At 38.6% G+C, this 25,233-nt stretch overlaps 1 protein-coding gene across 2 annotated transcripts in view; it reads left to right on the top strand.

Moving 5' to 3' along the window:
* Positions 1-25,233, top strand: part of LOC146369807 (BMP/retinoic acid-inducible neural-specific protein 3-like) — a 56,368-nt gene that overhangs the window by 5,207 nt on the left and 25,928 nt on the right. For both annotated transcript variants that reach the window (XM_084909802.1, XM_084909803.1), the window contains exon 2: positions 10,442-10,810. In XM_084909802.1, the coding sequence (XP_084765928.1) occupies positions 10,590-10,810 (221 nt within the window). In that variant the 5' untranslated portion in view covers positions 10,442-10,589. The remainder of the gene's footprint in view (positions 1-10,441; positions 10,811-25,233) is intronic.

Here is a 25,233-nt window from a genome sequence, read left to right as displayed (position 1 = left end):
CCTTTTTACGTAAAATGATTGGAAAACACAACTATTACGTTGGAGCATTTGTCATAAATAAAGAAAGCAGCCTAGGTATGATAATCAGAGCCATTAATAGAGTTATTTAAAATAGAATGGGGCCATAAATCATCCCACTCTGTCATTTTATTTGCTAAAATAGCTTGGTTGCTTTAGAGTTAAAAATACATGAATATACAGTAGTGTATATGATTATAGCAGCACCAGCCAATTTAAATAGGAAATGTAAATAAGTTTCCATTTTTTCTATGAGTAGACTGGAATGTATTTGCATACAAAGAGGATTAGTAAAGATAAAGAAAACTGCAGAAAATCACAAAGTCTCATAGCTTTACAGGGATAAAATGAGTTTAAAAGAGCAGTTTAATGTAAAACATGAAATTAGGGCTCGTTGTCTTCTCTTATTAATTCAGATTTTAGTATCTGAGAGCATCATGGTGGGTGTTTTTTTTAAAAAAACATTCCATCATTAAATTGGATCACCAGCATCTTCAGAAGTAAATTTGAGAGTCCACAGAAAAACACCTACACAACAGTTTGTACAGGGGAAAAAAGCACTCAGTCACACACCCACACTGCCTACACACTTCCACTGACCTTCCCCGCAGCAGCTTAGCGTTGCTATTCATGTATTATTGTTTTGGGTTTTCATGTCTAAAGTTTTTAAATGCATGTTTGTAGATCTGTAAATATGTGTGTTCATGGCTGCGCATGTAAGCACTTTGATAGTGACATTTTTATTTATTTATTTATTTTTTTGGTCTTTGATGTCTTTTTCCCAGGACACCATGGGAGCTGATCCTTTTTATTTGTTTGTAAGACAGCCGGATGAGTGCAACTGGCAGTCATATTATAATTTCACAAAGGCTGTGTTTTACCCGTGGCACTGGTATGAGAGGCATTGTTGACAGTTGTAGCGGGGAAGATAACTAGGTTAATTAGGGCCAAAAACCTCATTAGTCAGCACGGAGGGGAAGATGTAAAGTTTATCAGTTCCTGTTTCCCTACTTTGAGGATGGTTTCAGGGTTGGCTTGCAGACAAGTTACAAAGTGGATCCTGTTGAAGAAATTCTAATGAAATGTTTTAATCAAATCCTCCCCCCTGCAAAGCGCATGCCTCCCCTCCATCTATTTTTCTACTATTGTTTTCCTTCAAATGTGTTCAAATTGTGAGATATCACAAAAAGAGACTTGTTTCAATTTGCATATTTGCTGTGCCAAGAAAGTAGATCTGCTCTGTGTGTGTGTTCCAGACATGGATATGGGGACACTTTGTGAGAACACACATACATACATTTACACTTACACACACACATACACAGCTCAGGCAGGTGACCATTACAGCTCTGGCATTCTTCAATAAGTGAGCAGATGTTCAGGGGCTGGAAGCTCAGTTCTGTCCCAATCTCCGACGAGAACGGCTGCTGAAATTCTCAAGAAAGATTAGGCTTGGGAGTTCCCTCGTCTCATCAAGTTTACTGTATCCTACAAAAGACGGGGTGAGAGTCAAGATCCAACACTGCAGTCGGTAGCCAGCCCTATATCTCTGGAGGAAACATGTAATTTTGGCTGTTACACAAAGTTACTGGAAGAGCTGCAGCGCAGCCTGAAAGAAAAAAAAATTGTGCAGACAGATACATCTATTCATCACAAATGGAGCAGATTGGTAGGCAAGGCGAAATAAATGAGCTGTTTAGAATATTCTGTTTAGCGAAATCAATTGAGATATTAACTCAAAGTGGCAACACTGCTAATTTTGTTAATTTAGCTCAAGAAGCCTGTGAATCAATCACCCGCTTTCAAAACGAGCAACGAATAATGTCGAGGATATCAGCAATCACGGCTTCTATGAAATCATTTCTTTGACCGAATGAGGAATTTGCAAACATTTTATTTCATCCCAGGGCTGCTAATCTGTGAGATTTTACAGCTGTACCATCTGAGGGCATTACAAATAATGGTTTTTATTGAATCTTTCAGTGTTTTCTGGGAAAAACGGGAAAAACAAAACAAAGAGAGCTGTCGTTTTCACGCAGATGCTCCAAATAGCTGGAGGAAATGCTGGCTCCGCACTGTGCACGTCATACCTTTAATGTAACCACCAGTAGTTCTTGTGATGAAAAATGCTTTGACTCAGTGTCTCATCTTTTCATTGACTTTTTTTGCCTCAGGGAAGAACATTTTGAGAGATGACTAAGTTATGGACATGTGTTTCATTTTTGCTTGACTGGTGTTCTCGCAAAAATAAAAATAAAACAGCCAACCCTGCTTTCCAATCTGAAGTTATGTTCCGAGAACAGCGGTAATTCTTTCATTGTGAAACACTGCACGTCCCGCAGCGTGTCATTATTGCAGTTGAGATACGGCACTTAATAGTCCAACAAATGTAATATCTAACAGAAGTCCACAGTAATACACATGCAATTTAGAATGGATGATGCACCTGCATTAGAAGTGTTAGGGACTGAAATCACTGATTTGAATCTGAAAATTCATTCAAAAGATTAAATGGCTCTATTTGTGTTGGGATCTCAATATTTGTAAGTCACTAATTTATTGTTAGGAGCTCAAATTCTAGACCCACATTCAGGAAATAAAAATATCTAAACAGCAAATTAAATATTTGCTTTTTTGGGTATCTTAAAGAAAACCCTACGGCAATACTGGATGAGACCTGCAAGGCATTTTGTAGAGCTTTTTTTTCTGCCATCCAACTGCTATCAACTTAATGGCTAATAACGTCGTGGCTCAGACACGGCTGTATATGTGGAGACAGGAAGAGAGATTGAGAGACAGTTAGGGAGGAACAGAGAGAGAGACTGGGGAGTTTATTTCTCAATTCCACCATTAAGCAAAAGTAATGTATTAACAGTATACACCAGCCAGAGCACACAGAATCATATTTAGCCTCAGCAGCCTGTCTTGGTTGATGGTATCAAATCATAAAAGTCTTCAGGTTCTTCCCTTTGTCATATTTCTTTTTTCCAAATTACCTTTAATACGCTTGATGAGATACAGCAGCAAACCCAATGGTTGTATCTTTTGTCTGAAAAGAAGAAAATTGTGTGGTCTTTTATATCACCGCCATATGCTGCAGGTTAAGGATTCTGATCATATAATTGCATTTTTGTTCATTTATAGGACACAAGGTTTTCTTTAGTGCTGCACATACAAGCACTTTTATAGATGTTGGCAGTCGATGTCAATAAGTACAACCTGTACCTTAGTGTGACTACCTGGACTTTAAGATTAAGAAAGAAAAAACTAGAAGGAAACCTGAGTTTTGAGATGATATTTTACAAATCCAGATGAGAAAATGTTGTCTGAAAGTATACTGCAGAAACTCTTTGCTCCTTTCAGACTTTATTGAGCACACACCATGTTGTCTGTGTTTTTATGTTCCTTCTACCTGCGTACTCCTCAACCGGTCGCAGCAGATGCCGACCCTTCCCTGAGCCTGCTTCTGCCAGATGCCCTTCCTTCCTGTTAAAAGGGAGTTCCTCCTCCCCCTTGTTGCCAGGTGCTTTCTCAGAGGGGATTATTGCAACATTGGGGTTCTCTGTGCAGCAGTGTAGGGTCTTTATCTTAGATTATCAAGTGCCTTAGAATGAATGTTGTTGTGATCTAACTCTATATAAATGAAAATGAGGTGAAGAGAATTTTCTGTGATTGCAGAGAATGGTTTAAACCCCAAGAGATGAAATGTATTTGGAAATAACTTGACAAATGTTTTATTCAGAATTTGAATAAGATGAGAAAGATGTATCACAGAGTTACGCATCACTTTTTTTTTTTTGCTGTGCCATCGACGTACGTGGCCTTTAGGTCAAGTAATGACAAGAAATTACACCTTGCATATGATGAGAGTCATCAAAGATGACTTGTTAAGTATTTTTTCAGCTGAAATATTTGATGTTCAGTGGTGCTTACTGAATATAGCCTGCCATTATGATGGGCAGTGGGCGTAAAAACGTTGTAGTTTGATCCACTGTTGGCTGTGCTTCAGTGGAATGGCCATTTGTTTAACACCCTCCTCTCTCTATTGAAGTAGCAGGACAAAAAAAAAAAGGAAAGCATTTCCAAATGGATATTTCTTCCCCACAGAAATAAACAGGACCTTGTCATAGGTGTCATTTCAAAGATAAATTGCAATCTCTGAGCGTTCCCGCTGCTCAAAGAAACATTATGTTTCCTCTGCAAATGTCTTGGACAATTTTTTTCTTTTACATGAAAAACAATCATGTGTCACATGACAAGGCTGAAGTGATTGTGCATGGGGGCACGTGCTGACTGTCCATTTCGTCAGAGAGCTGCTGGAAACCTTGAGAGTACAATGACAAGTGTTTACAAATCTAGGAAAAAAGGTTTATGGAATATTGTGTTTTACTTTTTTCAGATTGTAAATTGAAATTATAATTACCTCAGTCCTCATAGAATAAGCCCAGCAGCCTTTTTTGAGACCTACAAAAAGATTATGAAAAGAGTGGAAAAACAATAGTCGCTTGATTGTTCACATAAACATGGATTTGCTATATGATGCCACATCTCGCCTCCTTCCAATATTGTTCTTGGTATTTGCCAATCCGGAGGATGCAACTCTTCATTAAATTCATGTGTGGGAAAGTCTGGTCCCCCATCATTTGCACTCCCGTCACAATTCCGTTGAGAGGACCTCACATGAACAAACAGTGCTTTCATTTTATACAGAGGTTCCAAACAGCCTCGAGGTAACTGCTGGCCCACGTCGTGCAAAATCATATTTGAGTGGATCTGCTGGAGCCCCGGTTGCTTCCTTACTGCTTCAGATGAAAATTCCTTCCATCTTCTGACATTTGTTTTGTTGTTTCTAGATTATACAGGGGGCTCAAGGACGAGTGCTTTTAACATGGCTTCATGAAATGCACTGAGTGCACAAGTTGAATATGATCGCATAATCTAGAGGTAAAGTAAGAAAAAAAAGAGAGAAATGCATTTGTCTGCAAAATAGCAAATGTCCGTATGTCATTAGCGATTTGATGCAAAGTTGGCTTTTAGAGGTAATTGAGGCAGATGAGGATGAGAGTGGGTTGTGTGAGGAAGGTGAGACAAAAGAAGTATGGTGGGGTGAAAAAGAGAGAAAGCGAGGCGAAGAGAATCGAGAGAGTCCCGTGTTCTCCTGCATCAGCGTTTTGGCCAGCTGCCTGTTGGATGATAGGATTAAAGAGTCTTTAAATGTGACCTCTGAGCTGTATTTTGATATTAACATGCCAGAAACTGCCCTCTGAGCAAGGTCACTTTATACACAACATGCACAATGTAAAGTAGAAAAAAACAAAGCATTTCATCTGTGTTATGAGAGGCTGGAGGTAGGTGTGGATTCATCTAACAGAGCTGCACTAGCAGCTTATTTTTGGGGCCATTTTACTGCAGCAGAAGCACACTGTCAGTACACAGCAACTTGTTCTCAAACTTCACACTATAGGATAGTAACCCGTAACTTTGGTGTCAGATTTTTGACAAAACACACACAAAGCACAACTGCTCACTGTGTGGCAGCGTCTCTGCTGAAGGAATAGGGACGGAGAAAGAAAAGTGAAACGCTCAAGCTCAAACGGAGAGCGTGGCAGACGATAACAGAAATGCTGGGAAGACAGAGGTCTCTCTGTCACAGTCAAATAAACTATTCAGCGCTGCTGGAATGCGAGGAGAAATTGCTGAAGGAAACACTCACAGTTTAACTGCATCAACAACAAAGAAGCTGAAAGAGATCCGGGGGAGGATTTGCCCTGTTTCGGCACCGGGTAACACCGTTCTCAGCTCTGTTTCATTAAAATTGTACCACGTTTCTGCCTACTACATGTTATACAAGACCTTAAGGTAATGTGTACTTATCAAAACTGCAGACTTGTGGGTGGAGTCTTTAACCTGACCTGACTTGATCAGTTAGTTTTTCCATTTGATCAAGTCTTTCCCAGTTAGGTTATCATAAAGATGATTTTTCAACAATCGGCAAAAAAATAAATAAATAAAAAAGCGCAAGTTATGCAAATGATAAAGCAGTGGGCTGCTATGAGAGCAAATAATTTTTCTGATCCAGTTCATCAGGTTTCAGTGCAGGGTCACAGCTGGGCAAAGTTCACCTCAGTCTCATATAGTGCTGTCTCCATCGGCTGTCCCTGCAGAGTTCTTCCCCTTCCACATCCAGCTTTTGATCGCCTCATCCAAGTCTGGCTTTCCCCTTTGTGTCTGTGGCTCTACAATGTAAAGCTGTAACATGCATTAGCAGCACAGCTTTTTCTTTCTGTTTGTCTGTGTCTTTCTTTTGTAAAAGGTGGGATTTCAGGGGCTGGATGCATCCCAACTCCAGTCACTGAGTCAGATGTCCTACCCTTCAGCTGTTAACATCGAGGAACCCTGGCATGTTAGGAGGAGTCTAACAGACAGGGAGTCTGCTCTTTGCAGGTTTTAATAAACTTAAAGTCTATTCCCAGCTGTAGAATCAAAGACTTGACTGCTCTGGACTGCTCTGAAATGAGACTTTTGACTCAACTCCCTGAAGTCTTGAGCTCACAGAAGATTTGAAAGTAAAATAACTCAAGACCCAAGTCAGGCTAGAGACTAATTTCTTCAATTTTGGCAATGTACTTTAAGCACCATGCAGCAGCTGTGAAAGAAAAATGTTCCACAAAATACTCGAACAGCTTGGATTATGACTCAGTTTAATACTTATAACCCAACTTGGACATTTGAGTTTAGATTTGAGACCTGCACTGGTGCAATTGAGACTTAACTGCCTGTTGGAGATCTGAATATGCATGTCTTTTAAAAAAAAATATACATTTTGCATAGTTCAATGATGTCATGCAAAAACCAAATTGCATGTACAGGCATTAGCATGTGCTTTCTGTTAATTAAAAGTACACTAAACCATAAAGCCGGTTATACAGATGTTTACATAAACACAAGTGAGAATGGACACACACACCAGGGCTTGACAAACTGAGTCTGGGGAGTGCTGACAGTGATGTCAGACTGAAATCAATTTCCAAATTGCCAGCTCCTCTCATCTCATTAAAATGACGAAATTAAAGTCCTCCTGCATGTTTAACTTTCAATAATTAACCCTGTAGATGAATATATCATCGTATTTGATAGCAATTTTGTTCTTTTTTTTTGTTCCCTTTACCCACCTCAAGCTGTGGTGTGTTCTTCCAGTGCTGTCGCCTGCATTGTCTGAGAGCAGTGATTTTTTTTTAAACCTTCACACCCCCGGTCATATGGCTGACTTAACTTGACAGATTGTCATCACAATACTGTAATGGGACTCACCCCCCCACCCCCAACACACATACATGCACACACACTGCAGGGGAGATGATTGACAGAACTCAAAATGGTGATAGAGACTAATGCGAGCTCTGGACAACAGTCTGAACAGCAGGTAGTCTGATAAATCACAGCAGCCAAGACTTTTTATCTTAAAGTGTGTCTGTGCGTGTGGGAGTGTGTTCTTCCTTCCATTGATTTGCATGAAACTGCAGCTCTTAATAGATGTGTTGCGGTGTGACAGTAAAGTGTTCGAGTATGACGGGGATAGTTTTAAAAACAGCAGCAAAGCAATTATTCACCAAGTTAAAGAGATGAATTTATAATTAGAATCATGCCAGTTTAGTCTTTTTTCTTCCTGGTGAAACTTCTACATCCGAATATTTCTGCAAATCACAGCGCCACACTGCAGTAGAAGTGTGTAAAATTAGTAATCAAGTCTTTTCAGTTTTTGCTCATATTATTTTCTTTTGGATGGAAATCCCAGCTCACATGGAGCAGTGAACGCAGCGAATTGTAACAAAAGTGAAATACACTTTTTTTGGGTGGGGGGCTAAATGGTTTTGTGTCTCTCTAAAGTAAGATAGATTCACAGCACTTTATTGCTAGAGATGGCACAATACCACTTTTTTATGTCCGATACCAATACTGATATCATAAATTTGGATATTTGCAGATACCGATATGAATCTGATATAGTGTATTTTTTAATGAATAAAACTGTTTTTTTAAATACATCTTGCTGCATTTTGTATAAGTTCACACTCGAGTTTTAAAACACAAAACACTAAAGCTATTCTGTTATACCTGTAGGCAAAAAATACACTGCACCGAAAATATTTCATAGTTCAGCAATACTGGTCTATCTAATTTACTCAAACCTACACCATCCTCCCTATTCTGGTATTTTAAAGAGTACTTAGCAGAAATATTAAACAACCTAAATAATAGGGCTGCCAACTCCCAGCAAAAAAAAAAAAAAAAAAAGGCAACCACCCCCACCCTGTGATGCTTAATCGATGCAATCAACTTAAATTCAATGCATGTGTAAAAAAAAATGCACAGAAATCAATTATTTTTCTACAATAATTAAATAGATTCAACATCTTTCTTCAACAGAATTGCAGACTGCACAGATGGTACCTTCCCAAAGAAAAAAGTACTATAGCTTACTAGGGTATATTAGACTTAATAGTTACTATATACAATAATGGACTTCTATACATTTTACATCAGATTAAAACTTTGGGAGTAAGATTAAGATAATTATTTATGAAAAGCTAGACATTTTAAATGAGAATAAGAAAGAAAAGTATGTCTTTGTGCCCCCTTTTCCCTGTTAATGCCCTACCTGGCCCCCTGGCTAAACTTTGCTAGATCCGCCCCTGCACAGTTACCAGCCGTCAGCTACGTAGAAAAGGATCCTGGTGTAGAAAGTAATATTAAATAAATTCTAATTGTTGTTTCTGTTGTTTAGCCGCTGGTTTCCTCTTTCTGGTGCAAAGTGGGCCAAAAACAAACAAGAGAGACGGGAGTCGCGACAGAAAAGCCGTTGTTAAGCTTAACGTGGGATATATATATATATATATATATATATATATGCTTTACAAACATTCAGAGATGAACTTACACACTTGCTTTACTTCTCTTTGGGATAACTTTCTCAGAGATGAAATGCCGGTTTGGTATAGCGAAGCTCCAAATGCTGAACCACACCGACGACAGGTCTGGCACGCCACATCCGCTCTATCACGTGACGCATACTGCTCCGACGTGCTAAGGTTGCGAGCCGAGTTACGTCATGTCGCAAGTTTTGTGAGGTGCTTTCGTGATATTTAATGGATCGGATTACATTTTTTATTTCCCTCCGATATCCGATCCAGTAATTTAGTTCAGTGTCAGACCGATGCCGATACATAATATCGGATCGGTCCATCCCTAATTATTGCTGGGTCTTTTTGCTTGAAAATACTGCAATTAAACTATGTTATTGCTTTCTCATCATGCTCCAGAAAAATTATTTCTCTTTATTTGTGTAAAGTAGGGTTATAATTAATGATTGGGTTCGTTTAATTATTAGCAATCTCTTTTTTTGTGTGCATTTGCATTATCAAAGAAATCATGTCTGAAAAAACCTGTAAAACACAGAATGGATATTTTGTAGCTGCTTTTGATTTTAGTTTTAGTTTGTTGACCGTTTTATTTATTTATTTAAAATAGCATGACATTTTGAAGTCCCTTGTTTTGTACAGTTTTTTATAGTCTGATGTTTTCAGTATTTTCAGATATATTGCAGACATTTTAACAGTTTGCTGTAAAAATGCATAATAATTATACAGTAATGTTCATTTTTTTCACTTTAAGACAGCAAACTACTGTTACATTTAAATTCAGATTTCATTTAGAGATGCTGTAATGGTTCCTTCGGATTAGGCTTTGGTTGCTGTGGAGCAGTGATGTGTTTTCCTGTGCTTCTGGGAGTGAGAAGGTTTGAACTAGAACTGGGACACCACGATAGAGGCTTTAGTGGCTACTTCCATTAGTCCAGGTTTCATAATGTTCCATATCTGTGTGATAAAAGAAGAATGGAAACTTGGAGGAAAAAGAAAATGCTTAAATAGGGCACAGGTGTAGACATTTTACAGTAAAACAATGAAGCAACAGTATAATGGCAACCAAACAGTTGACAGTATTCTACTGCAAATCTTATATTCTATACATCACAGTGCATCATTTCTTTTACAGTAAGAAACTGTTTTTATAGATTACAGTAAACACACTGTAAAAGGACTTGTCATTATTTTACAGTAAAGTAACATGAAATTTTACTGAAGCAGCACCATTAAAGCAACAGGCGCTCACAAGCTTAAATTAGCAGGTGTCATTTTTACATTTATTAATTCAAGTTTCACATAATGAACCCGATTCAAACAGCATTGCCACACCGTACTTATTACTCTGCATTATCACAGAATCCCTGGAGAGGCTTCTGTCAGCTGCAACATATTCTGAGGATTTTTTCTTGTTTATTTCTGTCTTTGTAGCCAAGTTTCTTCCTTGCTGGTTGTGGGTGTTTGTTTGTTTGCTGAACTGTGTGTTTGTGCTTTTGCCTTAGGTGTTCGGGGGGCATTGAGGCGATGCAGGTCCCTCGGTCATCCCAGTGGAGGAGCCAGCTAATGACAAGTATCTTTGGCTGCTGAACGCCCCCCACCACCACCACCATCACCACCACCCTCATCCCTCCTACCCTCCATCCATCTCTGATGGCTCTATGGGGCATCCTCAGCCTCAGCCTTCACTGCTGGGTGTGTTTATGGTCCAGTGTAACAGCAACAGCAACATCAGCCAGCCTCCCAAATGACAAACCCGGGGGACCCCTGGACTGGCTCCTGTCTGATAAGGGGCCCTTCCACCACTCCCCAGAGTACATCGACTTTGTGGAAAAGAACCGGCAAGGTTTCTCCACCAGATACAAGATATACAGGTGAGTTGTGACTGCAGCATGAGGAGACGCTTTTACACTGTATTTACTACTGCCAAATCGCTACCCTATTATATGCATGACAGATCTCACAGCAGTCACATCAAATAGTCTCTGTGGTTGTCCTTTGAAAGATCAGCTGTGTGTAAATAAGGCCACATGATATCGATGTTAATGTGTTTACATTTTGAGGTTAGTCACAGTCTCAGCATTTTGTTAACTCCAGGCTTCTGTGTACAGTCAGTATGGTGCTAAACACTTTAACTGCTAACAGAGAAAGGCTGACACCAAAGTTCTTTAGCTTGTGAATATATTGCACCTATTATTACAATTTAAAAGTCTTAAAATATATTAAAAATCAGCTTATTTTGATTCAATGCAGTTAGCAACCAACAATCTAGCAAAAGACACAGTTACAGTAGGCAATACATTCATTGTGTGGCCTATGCATTGATTTAGGGACTGTTCAAAGAAAGAGACATTGGCAGTGACTATTTCCTGTAGGTACCACCGGGCGATTATCAGTCTGCTGTTGCGTATTTTGTGGTGTGTAATAAGAAAGATTTACTCATGTACTCTTCATAATTAATGTGAAATGTGAATTTCGGCAACCTGAGAGCTAAATGAAAGTCCTTTACTGACCCACATAAAGCACTGTAGTGAAAATGATAATGCTTGCAATGAAATGAAGCCGCTTCATGTAAATGAAATGATGGAGATGAGGAAGGAAAGGAGTAAACTTTTATCTGCCATGGTTGAAAAAGCTTTTAAAAGCATGCTCATACATCTGTTGTAGAATACATGTAAGGGACAAGTCAAAGTTAAAAAGAAAGATATTGCAGGGGATTTTATTCTGAAAATACACGTTTCAGGGTACCAAGGGTTTTTAGGACATCTTCCATTCCTTGTTTTCTATTTTTGCAACGTGTATGGGAGGAGAGAAAATTCAATATATGTGTAGAGCATTTAGTGGGCAGTATGCTTTATGAAATCCCTGTTCATGGCTCTTTAATACACAGACTGTATTATTTGGCTTGCATTGTCATGCATTAAAGCATCCTCACAGCACAGTGCTCACAGGATAATTGACACGCCTAGACAGAATCATGATGTATTACATGCACGCGCGCTGCTATCAGCTGGTTCTATATCACATTCTGCTGCTCTCCAAACCCTCTGGGAGTCACCTGATCAGGTGGTCAAATGAGATCTGTTGATTAGCACTGTAAAAGAAGAAAGATTTGCCATGACAGCACAGTCAGAGGTATCGCCACGCGACCAAATTAGTGGAGATTGTGTCATGAATCATATCCGTCGTCGTTTAGGAGGATGTTGTCCAGGCTTCTGGAAATGGACAGACGGGATTCCTGTCATCTACGGATCGTTGTAAGGATGCTTTATGGCTTCTGTGATCGGTTGCTGTGTTCGAGCTTTTTAATATTTCCTTCCCCGGCAAAAGGCAGTGGTCCGCTGGAGCTGAGCTGCATGGGCGGCAAGATTAATAGTCTTATCATGTGGCCAAGTGATTAGTGAGCTCTTAGTACTTATTACTCTGCATTATCACAGAATCCCTGGAGAGGCTTCTGTCAGCTGCAAGGTTGTGTTTGAGGCCCTCTAGATTACTACAATGCGGCATTGATTAATAGTGATTATATAAAAAGGAAAAACCAACCTAAAAAGTAAATAGCCTGTAAATCTTCCCAAACTGAATTCACTTGGATTCAGTACCATTTGATTTCAGTAACCGACAGACATGGGCGGATACAGCTGCGTGTTTTTGTTCTAGCAAAAAAAAAAAAAAAACAACAACAACAACTTTCTTTTCAGTCCCAGTGTTGGGGGGTGAAGTGTAGTGATGAGTTTGGGCACACACACCTGGACATAGCTCATAAAAAATTCAGGGAGGATTGTTTTATTAAAGAAATGTGGGCCCGCTGCAGTTTTCTCCCAAGGGGGTCAAACCACATGGTTATGCCCCTGTTGTGTTACAAATGTCCTTAAATTTCCAGTCAGGCTATTTCTGTACTACAAGAACAGATCGCTATGCACTGTTAAGGTAGTCACTGACCCTCTTTTGGCCTGCGAAAGATTAAATGAATCCTACTTACTACTCCTCAAAACCAAAAGATAGCGAGCACATCTTCAAAGACTGATGTTTGCATTTATTTAAATAAAAGGGACCTAAATAGGTGTGGTGTTGATTGGTTGATTGGTTTTGATTCAGCTTTTTTATTAGTAATTGAGCTGGGTATTTCCGTTACAATCCTGTCTAAACTTTAAATTGCATTTAAACAGAATACAATTATTGAAATTTCATGAACCCATATTTTATTCATAATAGAACATTGAAAATTTATTAAGTGCTTTCACTGAGAAAATGTACCATTTAAGAAATAATAAGGTTGTTTTGAATTCAGCATCTCAAAAAGGTTGGGTTATGCCAACAAAAAATTGAGAAAAGTCAATGGTATAGGTCAGTAACATGATTGGGGGTAAAAGGAGCATCTTAGTGAGACAGTTTCTCAGATGTAAAGATGGGCAGAGGTTCACCAATGTGCAAAAATCTCCCTAAAGACTGTTGTTTAAAAAAAGAGGGGATGCTACACAGTGGTAAACATGGTCCTGTTCCAATCTTTTGAGACATGTTCCTGCCATCACGTTCATGATCTTATTTTCTTTTTCAGTTCTTATTTTTTCGCACTATGTCACTAAAACATGTTTTTATTTACATTTTACACAATGTTTTTGGAACTGTGGCTGTATAATAGCAATTTACTTTATTTCTTATATCCATAATGCAATGTTGGAATATTGTCTTAACACAAGCAGCCACACAAGGTAATGTTTAATTTGTATGGCAACATAGTTTTGTGATTTAGAAAAATCTGACCACATTATATATACAATCAATCTAATAAAAATTTACTGAGGAATTACAGATTTCTTTATTTTATTTTTAAATTAGACTGTATTTAAAAGTTGGAACTACCACCCTGCGGTTAGAGATTTACCACTGTGTAGCCTAGAGTATTAAACTTTTTGCTATTGTGACTCGTAGGAGGGAAAACCTGACTATTAAATTGCTTACTGGCTGTAGAAGTATAACTGGCCAATCCTTAGAATTTTCATTATGACTTTAAGTGATAATTGAACCAGTAACCAGTATAAATTTGGTCAGATGGTCATTCCTTCTTCTATATGAAGTCATTTTGTAACCTGAAGAGTCATCATTGCTGACAATTAAATATAATACAAGTTTAAGCACATGGTTTCACTCTTCAGAAACACCACCACCAAGCAGTTACATATTTTGCCAGTATACATTGGTGTTTTCTCTCTCTCTCTCTCTCTCTATATATATATATATATATATATATATATATATATATATATATATTTCAGAACTGCTCAGCATTATTTTGCTACCCCATTAGTGTTTGTTGTGGAAGTTGCTGAGCTGAAGCTCTGGTCAACCTACACCGCCTTGTCACTTGAATGCATTTAAATGACTTTTGTGTGGAGATAAATATTCCTGGCTTATCTAACACAAACCTTGCAGTACCTCTCAGGATGAGACAAGCCCAAAGGTGCTTTTACTGTAATATTTGTCACTACAAGCAAATTGCCTTTCAGCTCAATCATTATCTGCTGCCTATTATCATTATTATTAGTAGCATTAGCAGATAAAACCAATGGATTCCTTATAGCATATTATATTATAGCTGTGTTTATTCAACGCTCATTGTTTTAAGAATTGCACTAAATTCCAGATAAAATCCTTTTTGCTGTATGAAGTGATTTGGGAGCTATTAAAACTGTTTTGCACTAAGTTTGCCATCTCACCCGCGGTATGCAAAAACATTTTTTTTAATATTCTGTAATATACTCAGTGATATGTGAAGTGATCTTGGTGATCCCATAGTGTGCAGATTAAATAATATTGTTGTTCCTCCTTTTATTTGGTGTGAGATTTTGTAGATGTGTCTAGGTAGTAGGATGCTTCACTTTGATGAACGTTTTTACTTTATTAAATGTCACATGTAACTCTATGCAGAGAGCAGTTCTGCACATGCCCTTTAAATTGGGTTGTGGTGGGTTACCAGATTTTGTGACAGATGAGTTCAAAGTATACGTATTATGTGGAGTGTGTTAGATTAGAAAGATTAGCTGGCAATTACACACACACACAAAATAGAATTCGACTTAAGTTATGAAAGTAATAACAGATAGTTTTGAAATAATAGAGAAACTCTGGAAACACAGAGGTGTTGGCAAGTATTACCAGAACATTATGTATGCTGTGATTTCTGATTGAATCCCAGTATTAAAAGATCCATTCCTTAGTCTCTTCCTCAAAATGAGGACTTTATGCATAAATTAATAAGCTAGAGTAACATCAAACCTTCCATAAACATCTCTCTCTTACTCTGTAAAATAAAATGTAACAAATAAATACATCCAAGAATATAATCTGCTCCCAGTTTGAGTGCATCTCTCTCACATACACAAACATGCCACATGTGGAGGTTAGTTGACAAAAGACAGGTGGAGTAAAATAGCAGCATCAACATCACCAACTTACCGACATGTTATGTTACAGTAAGCAATAGACCGAACACCAAGAGCTGGAGAGAGAGAGAGAGAGAGAGAAATGCATTGTCATCATAGGATGATTTCAGGCGTATCAACTCACCTGACTTGAAATTTGCTGTTAAATGAAAAACTTTTGCAACATACAAAATAAAGTTGCTGGTGTAGCCTGAAAATCCTGACTGCTGACTAATAATAGGTGCAATATATTCACTTTCTGTTCTTCTAGTATGTTGCATGCTACTGCTAACACGTAGGGGCTCTTAGATTGATTTGTTCATGAGTCCGGATTGGACCAACATTTGATCCAAAGATGTGTGTCCATATTACGCATAGGTTTCCTGTACATGTCGAGGACCAAGATGTTTGACAAAAGCGGAAGAAGAAAATTAATGCACAGGATTTTTGTTCCTAATAACAACAGTAGAAAAAGGTTGTAGTTAACCATTTTAACAGTGATAAGTATGAGGCTGCTTAGTTTAACACTAAACAGGCGATATCAGTTAAGTTAACAGTGCTCACCAGGTGATTGCCAGTTTATAGTTACATACCCAGCTTATTATACCAGCTGGGTGTCTGATGACCAGTAGAGTGTATGTATTCTATTTTATTTTATTATTATTATTATTTTATTCTATTCTTACTACTGAGCTGGGTGACCTTCCTGCATCCTCATTTTCTAGCATTTGTCCCCCTTCGGTGTGGGTTATTCCTTTCTTTTTTCATTCAACTACATTTATTCACTCCAAATGACATCCCGATTCCCTTGCTGTGGATCCTGGTGATGTGGATCAGTGAGTAAATTTTTTTAGTCACTCTTGACTTAACTTGATGTCTCCAATGTGCAGGTGGTGGCTGATCATCATTCCACTTGTAAATATATCCACTCTTTGTGATGAACTGACTTAGAGGATTAAGGCCTATGCAGAACAGCAGTGGGAACAGTGCATCACTTTGGTCTTTTTTGCACTTGGTGATCACTGACTTGGAGTTGGTCTACAGCTCCTCTCCTTTCCCACTGAGTTGCTGATGAAGGTAATGGTCATCTGTGACACTCCTCATGTGCATTAATAAGCCTTGGTTGTCCATGGCCCTGTCACTGGTCACTGTTCCTTCTTTGGATCACGTTTGATAGATACTGACCACTGCAGACCGGGCATGCACCACAAGAGCTGCCATTTTGGAGATTCTCTGAGCCAGTCGTCTAGCCATCATGCTTTTGCTTTTGTCAAAGTTGCCCAGTCTTCCTGCTTCTAACACATCAACTTTCTCATATTTCAGCTGTGATAGACTTATGACTCTGTGGGTCTGTTCCTGTGCTGCCACAATCAGAGCCTCTGTGCTGTCCTTTAAGTGGGCCTTTTCTAGCCACTGGCAAGATTTCTTGATGTCAGCCCCTTCCTCTATTTGTTGATCGTACATCCCAGGTGCATCGGTCACTCGGTCTGTCTTCAGCTAGCTTGGGCATTCTTGAAGCAGCTCATCTCAGGGTGGGGGCATCTTCCTGATCTATTTTTTCGGATTGTTGATTGTCACGCTGACACTCACTAAACCTTGCACTCCACCTTTCTGTTGCTCATAGAGCCTCAGGGTGCTGGACTTTCTGTGGCCTGCTTGTTATTCCAGCAAGGTATCTGATGACTGGTACACTGCATACACCCTACACTGCAAAAACTCAAAATCTTACCAAGTATATTTGTCTTATTTCTAGTCAAAATTATCTCATTACACTTAAAATAAGACACAGTCAGCTACAGGGCAACATTTCAGTAAGCTAAAGGAACTTGTTTCAAGACAGTGAATCTTGAAACTAGAGAAAACTAGAGATTTTTCACTTGTTCCACTGGCAGATTTTTTCACTTATTTCAAGCTAAAATACCTCGTATTAAGTGAAAAAAAAAATCTGCCAGTGGAACAAGTGAAAAATCTCTAGTTTTAAGATTCACTGTCTTGAAACAAGTTCCTTTAGTTTACTGAAATGTTACCCTGTAGCTGACTGTCTTATTTTAAGTGTAATGAGATAATTCTGACTAGAAATAAGACACTTGGTAAGATTTTGTTTTTGCAGTGTAGGGTGTATGTATTGATGGCTTGGATCTTATTCTTATTGTTGAGATGGCTTACCCTTTTAGAGGTGTTTTGCTGGCTGACCTTCTTGTGTCTTTATCATGGTTCCCATTGGCCTGTGGGATATCAGGTACTTTCCTGTTTGTCTCCTATTCTGCCATCTGGCAACTCCAACTCAATCCCAGTCCGGATCACCTTCCCTGTCTTTCGTCTGTCTTTCTGTCTGCTGCTCTCTCTTTATATGTATGTGTGTGTTTATGTGTTTTTGTTTTATATCAGAGATGAGATGTAACAGGACTCAAACCTTCCAAAAACCTCAACTCTTGAGTGGTCAATCCACAGACAATTTTCCCAAATGTCTCATGGATCATCAAGACGTTTTTGGCTAATGTGAAATTAACCTTTGTTGTTCATATAGGCTCAGACAGATTTAGAAAGCTTTTTTCTTTTCCCTAATAAGTGAATCATCATTTAAAAATTTCATTTTTTGGTTATTATGGGTATCTTTGTCTAATAAAAAAGTGAGCAATCTGAAACATGCAAATGTGACATGTTAAAAGATCAAACCTTTAAAAATAAACTCCAGTCTTTCAACATGCTGAAGTCAATTTAGTCTACCCCCCCCCCCCCCAAAAAAAAAAAAGCTGCTGTCAACATAGATATTAAAGTCATCAACAACACATAATTGCTTCACACTTTAAATTAAGGACACATAATTAAACTACTACAACAGTTTTCAGTGGAATTAATTACAGCACAGATAGCATCAATGTGTCTTTGAGCGCCGCTGTATATTAACGAATAGTGGACTAAAACAATGGGATTCTTCTAATTATTCCTAATTTATTTATTCAACATGCCAGAGTACTTATGATGCACCCATTCTTTGTGTTCAACTTGATCACAACAAAGCGGCTTACGGTTTGCTATAAGAGGCACTTCAGCTACAATGAACAACAGCAGAGTTCCTAAACCACAAGGGAGACTGCAGGTGCTCTGAAGAGGGTTGAGGTGAGTGTTTTAGAGCAAACTCCCTCAGCGCTGCTTCTCAACATCCCACTGCTACATTCTAACTGATGTTCTCTGTCTTATCTCCTCTCCTGAAATCCCCTTAGAGGTTTTGACAACTCCAAGTTCTCCCATGAGGTAAATAATCTGGTAAAAGAACCATAATAAATAGTAGGCTTTTTAAGACTCTTCCCTTTGATTGTTTTGGAAAAACTGTTGCTCTCTTAGCACTTGGTTGTTTTGGAAGTGAAATAAAAAACATTCCACAATTATTTAAATCAGTAAAAATCATAAAGGTTTTAAAGAGGCAATGATTCCACTGTAAATGGACAAAATGCAGGCTCATTTGCTTTAATTTTTTTTCTTATTGTCATTCCTTTAGTGCCATCGTGACTTTGACGTTTACAGTTTCGAGTGAAATATCTCTGTGACTTACAGCTGGCTTGTCAGATATTTTATTCAGATTGCTTGGTTTCAGCCGCAAGTTTGTTTTAGGCTAATTTGCAATGAACACACAGCACTGTGGCACTTGACATGCGTTACACCTGCTAAATAGAAACGTAGGTTATTAGCATCAGCGCTGACATTACCATTTAGTTCAAAGCACTGTGAGAACAGCACAGCCTCACCCAACCATTGCAGTCACAGCATCAGACTATAAGTCCTGTTGAAATAAATTCACCCTGATTGTGTTGCTATGTCACATTAAAGTTATGTTTTCTTGGATGCATTTAAAAAATTATAGAAGATAGTGAAGAGCCACAGTATGTTCATATGTATTGATACAATAATCACAATACAACACTGTCTCACCTGTTTCTCTTTTGAATATTGCAAACTGTCCTCTGTCATGTGAGAAGCTTTCACCAGTAAGTGTTTTTGACCATTGTGCTACATTCGTAAGTAAATGTGGCTTTCGCTTGTGTTTGTTGCCAGTGATAATTTTTGACAGTCCTTTTTTAGTTGAAAGACATGCTGCTTAGCGCCGACTGCAGGGCAGAGGTGATTGAAAGTGACAATATTATTTTCTGGTCTGCTCTTCCACATGTGTAGTTCAGATTTCTGCTAAATCCTAATAAATGCTCAATGACAGGAGAAGATGAATTACCAGAATCGGTGGCTCGAGTTACAGTGTTTGAGCTGGCTCAGCAGTGATGGAGTAATGAAATCACACCACGTTATGCCTCTACTCAATTTCCCACTTTTCTTACTGATTGAATTTGAAAGATTTTTTAACAAGTTCTGCAAAGGAAATGAAAGAGGCTTTGTGTTTTTGTGGGTGTTCAAGTGTGTGTGATTGTGTGCTTTGGGGATTCACTGGAGAGCATCCCCACTGCTTCCAATGCAAACACAATGTGGGCCTTCTGCCTTAGCCACCTGTTCATGGCAAACACTGCCAAGAGGAAAGCTGCCAAATTCACCAGGGTGAAGGTAAGAGTGCTGACATGCATTTGGCCTTACTCTGAACCTCTTGTGTCTAGAAAATCCATGTGGTTATTTTTTGTGTTTTAAGATTTCAATAAAATTACAATTTAACTGTGAATTGATTGAATTGATTATGCTGATTAAAGGTTGTAAAACCACTTACACTCATGAAAAAAAGCCCACCTTTCTTAAATCCTAAAGGTTTTTGTTTCAGGACAATAAAAATAGTCTGGTCCTTTCGGCAGCTTTCTGGTCTGGAGGATTCAGGTGTTTGTTAGCACAATGCCACAGACAAAAGCAATTGTCGCCGACCATCAAGGCGAGGGATATAGGATCATTTTCAAACAGTTGGAAGTCCATTATTCTATAGAGAGGAAGATTATCCAGAAGTGGAAAACTTTCAAAGCAGTTGGCAATCTTCCCAGAAGTGAACATTCTAACAAATTCACCCCAAAGTCAGACTTTATAATGCTCAGAGAAACTGCAAAAACCCAAGAGCTACAGCTCAGACTCTGCAGACCTCAGTTAGCATGTTTATGACAGTGATATTAGAACAAGACTGAACAAGTATGGCTTGTTTGGAAGGGTTGCAGGAGAAAGCCTCTTCTTACTAAAAAGCATCTTCTTACTGGCAGCACAGCTTATGTTAAGTTGTTAACAAACCACAAGGCTTCTAGAACAATGTCGTCCGAAAAGATGAGACAAAAGTGGAGCTGTTTTGCTAAAACGCACAGTATAACATTTGACAAAAACCAAACACCACATGATCTTGGCACCTTTCAGTCATTGGGGCAACAGTGTAAACCAAAATATTCAGTAGTCTAATGCAATACGAGGTCAACTCTCTGATAGCTAAAGCTTGGTCAAAAAAATAAAAGCAAACCTACAATAGAATGACCGAAAAAGAAAATATTCAAGAGTGCAGCAATGGTCAAAGTAAAGACCTGAAACTGATTGAAATGCTGTGGCTGTTTCTTAAGAGAGCTGTGCATAAATGAATGCTTGCACACCTCAAAGAACCTAACACTGAAAGATGAGTGGCCCAAAATTACTCCACACTACTGTGAGAGACTGATAAATTCATATGGGAACGTTATTGCAGTTATTAGTTATTATTATTAGACCTATTGCTGCTGAAGGTGCCTCTATAAGCTATTAAATGATGGGGTATATTAAGCTTCACACAATGCTTCTGGATTTTGGCTTAGGGTTTTTTTTTGTGTGAAGTAATGACATGGTGTGATATGTCATGTTAGGCTGTTCATCTCAGGTTGTATTTACCTAATTGTAAGACCTGGTAGGGATGATATTGAACTGCAGTTTTGTGTAGCTGATATTTGACATTTTTGCGTTCTTTTTAAGTCTGGGGTGGTTTAGAAGTTGGAGTGCAATCATCCCTCTAATTTGTAGTTGAGTAGTACAAAATTAACAACACATGGAAGTATTTTAGTTTAGTAAAAGTGCATCAGTTATTGAGTCCTTTATATTTATCCAGGACTGCAGAGTAGACTGAATGTTTATGAACTCAAAATATCATTTTGGATTGCCTTGGATTGCCTCATCAAATATCCTCACACAAAGACAAAAAAAGAAAATATCAACAAAAACAGAAATGTACACATGCCCTGAGAAAAAACACACTTTAATTATTCCACTTACCCACTCAGTGGAGATAAAAGAAAGAATAATATTCATATGAAGGCAGAGTAATAATGATTCTTCTAGTTTAAACAGCTAATAGCTGAAGGGACAAAAGATCTCAAGTATTGGTTAACTGTAGGCATGCATATCCTGCATGCTGATTAAAGTAAAAGAAATATCATGTGCAAAGGCAGTAGCTGCTTCTATAAAGTCATCTTAGTGGCTTTTACCCTAAAACGATGGTCAGGAACATTCAGATTACAGCCAGTGATCTTCTGACAGACTCACTGTCCATTTTGTTAACCATACTAAGGCTATCAAGGCAACAGACGAGCACAAAGGAATGTAGCACAATGGTCAAAAACACTTACTGGTGAAAGCTCCTCACATGATAGAGGACAGTTTGCAATATTCAAAAGAGAAACAGGTGAGACAGTGTTGTATTGTGATTATTGTATCAATACATATGAACATACTGTGGCTCTTCAAATTCGTTGAGGTCTTGATTTAAAGCTTTTGTCATACTATCTTTTATACTTTTTTAAATGCATCCAAAAAACACAACCTTAATGTGACATAGCAACACAACCAGGGTGAATTTATTTCAACAGGACTTATAGTCTGATGCTGTGACTGCAATGGTTGGGTGCGGCTGTGCTGTTCTCACAGTGCTTTGAGCTAAATGGTAATGTCAGCGCTGATGCTAATAACCTACGTTTCTATTTAGCAGGTGTAACGCATGTCAAGTGCCACAGTGCTGTGTGTTCATTGCAAATTAGCCTAAAACAAACTGCAGCTGAAACCAAGCAATCTGAATAAAATATCTGACAAGCCAGCTGTAAGTCGCAGAGATATTTCACTCGAAACTGTAAACGTCAAAGTCATGATGGCACTAAAGGAATGACAATAAGAAAAAAAATTAAAGCAACACTTAACTCACAGCCTTTCCACAGCAGCTAACAATATCATCTACAACCGGACAATGTTTCATCGCCATATCACTGAAGATCTACGGTATCCATACAAACATCAGAATGCAGAGATGGTCCAGCTGAAACAGGACCTTTTGGGGTTTGAAAGGAAGAAAAAAAAATCAACAACTTGGCAGTAATGGTGTTAAGAGAGTTGAAACTGATGAAACTGATGTACCCCTGCAAAAAGAAGAAATGAAATTGATAATAATAATGACTTAGCTGGGTGTAGAGAGGACTGCAGCCCCCAAAAATCAACTCTGTAGTGAAACCCATTTCATTTTATCCTTTCCCTGCAGGATGAACCATTTGGCCTATTGGGGGTTTAAGATAAGACAGGCCTAGCTTATCACAGTCAACGATAACTGAAGAAGCGAACAACAGCGGGGGATTTTCAAATACTCTTCCTGTACCTGTAATTCCCCCCGCCTCCCCCTCCCTCCCTTTCTATTTCTCTTTTTTTTTTGGTCCCACAGAACGTGCTGTGGCTTTGAAGTAGTGCTTTCACACTGCAAAGTGGAACTCAAGAGACATAGTGTCCCATTTGAAGAGGTCATTTATTTGTACGGCATGAAATGAGGTGAAGATTAATAGCTACACTAGATATATCTGAGCAAGAGATTAGTCAAAGCCTTTGTCTGAATACTACAGTGTCAGCAAAAAGGTCAACTGGTACCACATATCCATTTAACATCATTATGTTTACTTCGCACACTGCCCTCAATTTCTGCTTAATTTTGTGTGAATCAGTCTCGCTTTATAGTTCTATAACAGAAAAGGAAAATGATATGAGTTGTTTATAATCTGTGTCACCAGCTTGCTCTAACTTTTGTATGCAGCAGCCTGAGTTCTTGGCGATTTACTCTTTGTATCATTTAAACATCTGTGTGTTGGAGCTTTCCTCATTACTCCTGGTTTAATGTGATATATACCCTTTCAAAAGGCCACACTCCCTCCATCCATCATCTGCAGCCAAGGTTGTTCAACCCATTCTGATTACAGCAGTCAAGCTTTTACTCAGAAGACAGAAAAGTGCAACATTTGACTGATTGGACAATGCAGCTCACAAACATTTACTAAATGTTTGTTATTTCCTGCCACACAGTGAAGTCTGACAAAAATAATCCATCACTCGGGACAGTCGTATTCATTTCTGCATGGCTCATTTGTGCTTTTGATGCTCACGCTGCATCAGGATGTAACCCATCAAAAAAAAAAGTTTTAAATGAATAGAGTGCTCTCCAAAACAGGCAGAAGGGTTTTTTTGAGGAACATTTTTCTCGTTACTTTCTTCTCACATGAGCGTGATTATGTGAGTAAATTGGGAGCAGCGCCAAGCAGAAATTGGCACCACACTCTGGTACCCTCCAAGAGAAATTTCAAAGTAATCACAGTCTATCTGTTATAATTACAGCTGTGATATCTGTCTGTGACTTCATAAATGTCTCTTTAGAAATTCATTGCAATGTAGATTTGCAAGGAAAGAGCGGAAAAAAAAAATCTATCTTCAGCAGTTCTTGGCTTAATAACTAAGTTTTACATTTTTTTTAAACATCAAAAACATTGAACGGCTTTAAAAAGGAAACAGCCTTAATTTAGCAAAATGGCAAACTAGGTTATTTCTCTGTAGGCGGGATGTCTTTTTTCATGTTTATCTGTTCTTTTTTTATCTATGTCATGATAATATTAATACAAGTCCCATCATAAATTAAATATCTGTGTTTTATACTTAATCTAACTGTCAGGAAAACTGTAACAGAAAAAAGTTTTTTTTTAAAAAAAAGCCTTCAAATTGAAAATGTCAAAATGCAGCTCTGCTTCCTAAAGCTGATTTGTTTGTCATAAACAGAAAGTAAAAGATAAAGTAAATTAAAGTAATATTGATTTTGTGAAGTTATGGAAAAATATATTAATGTGGGGTGGACAGCAATTGAACAAGAAATCCATCCATCCATCCATTTTCTTCCGCTTATCCGGGGCCGGGTCACAGTTGCAGCAGCCTAAGCAGCCTAAGCAGCCTCCTCCAGCTTGTTTCGGGGACCACCAAGGCGTTCCCAGGCCAGCCGAGAGATATAATCTCTCCAGCGTGTTCTGGGTCTGCCCCGGTGCCTCCTCCAGGTGGGACATGCCCAGAACACCTGACCCAGGAGGCGCCCAGGAGGCATCCTTGTCAGATGCCTTGACCATCTCAACTGGCTCCTTTCGATGTGAAGGAGCAGCAGCTCTACTCTGAGCCCTTCCCGGATGGCCATACTTCTCACCCTATCTCTAAGGGAGAGGCCAGCCACCCTTCGGAGGAAGCCCATTTCTGCCGCTTGTATCCGCGATCTCATTCTTTTGGTCACTACCCGCAGCTCGTGACCATAGGTGAGGGTAGGGACGTAGATTGACCGGTAAATTCATTCAGAAAGTCATGCATGTTGCTGTTGATGTTAACCCCACAACTGCCACTGCTTTTAAAGAAAACAATGAAGGAGCATCCACTGCAGTTTAATCTCTCTGATTAGACAGTTTCCACAATAAAAGAAGAACAACATAACAGCAAAATCAAATCAACAACAGCTAACAAGACAGCTGTCAGGTATTGTTGGATAGATTTTATAGTAACACCTTTTTCAACATTTAGCTTGTTGAGTTGTCAGTGGATTTTATAAGCAGTTCTCTTCCATGTTTACTTAAAGAATAAAAAATCTCAACACAAAATGAAATGTAACTAAGATTCTC

The sequence above is a fragment of the Perissodus microlepis genome, chromosome 17 (assembly GCF_051167445.1).
Source record: "Perissodus microlepis isolate ML-2025 ecotype Zambia chromosome 17, ASM5116744v1, whole genome shotgun sequence".
Classification (NCBI taxonomy): domain Eukaryota; kingdom Metazoa; phylum Chordata; class Actinopteri; order Cichliformes; family Cichlidae; genus Perissodus; species Perissodus microlepis.
Note: the sequence above shows the minus strand (reverse complement) of the source record. Positions and strands in the feature narration are given on the sequence as shown.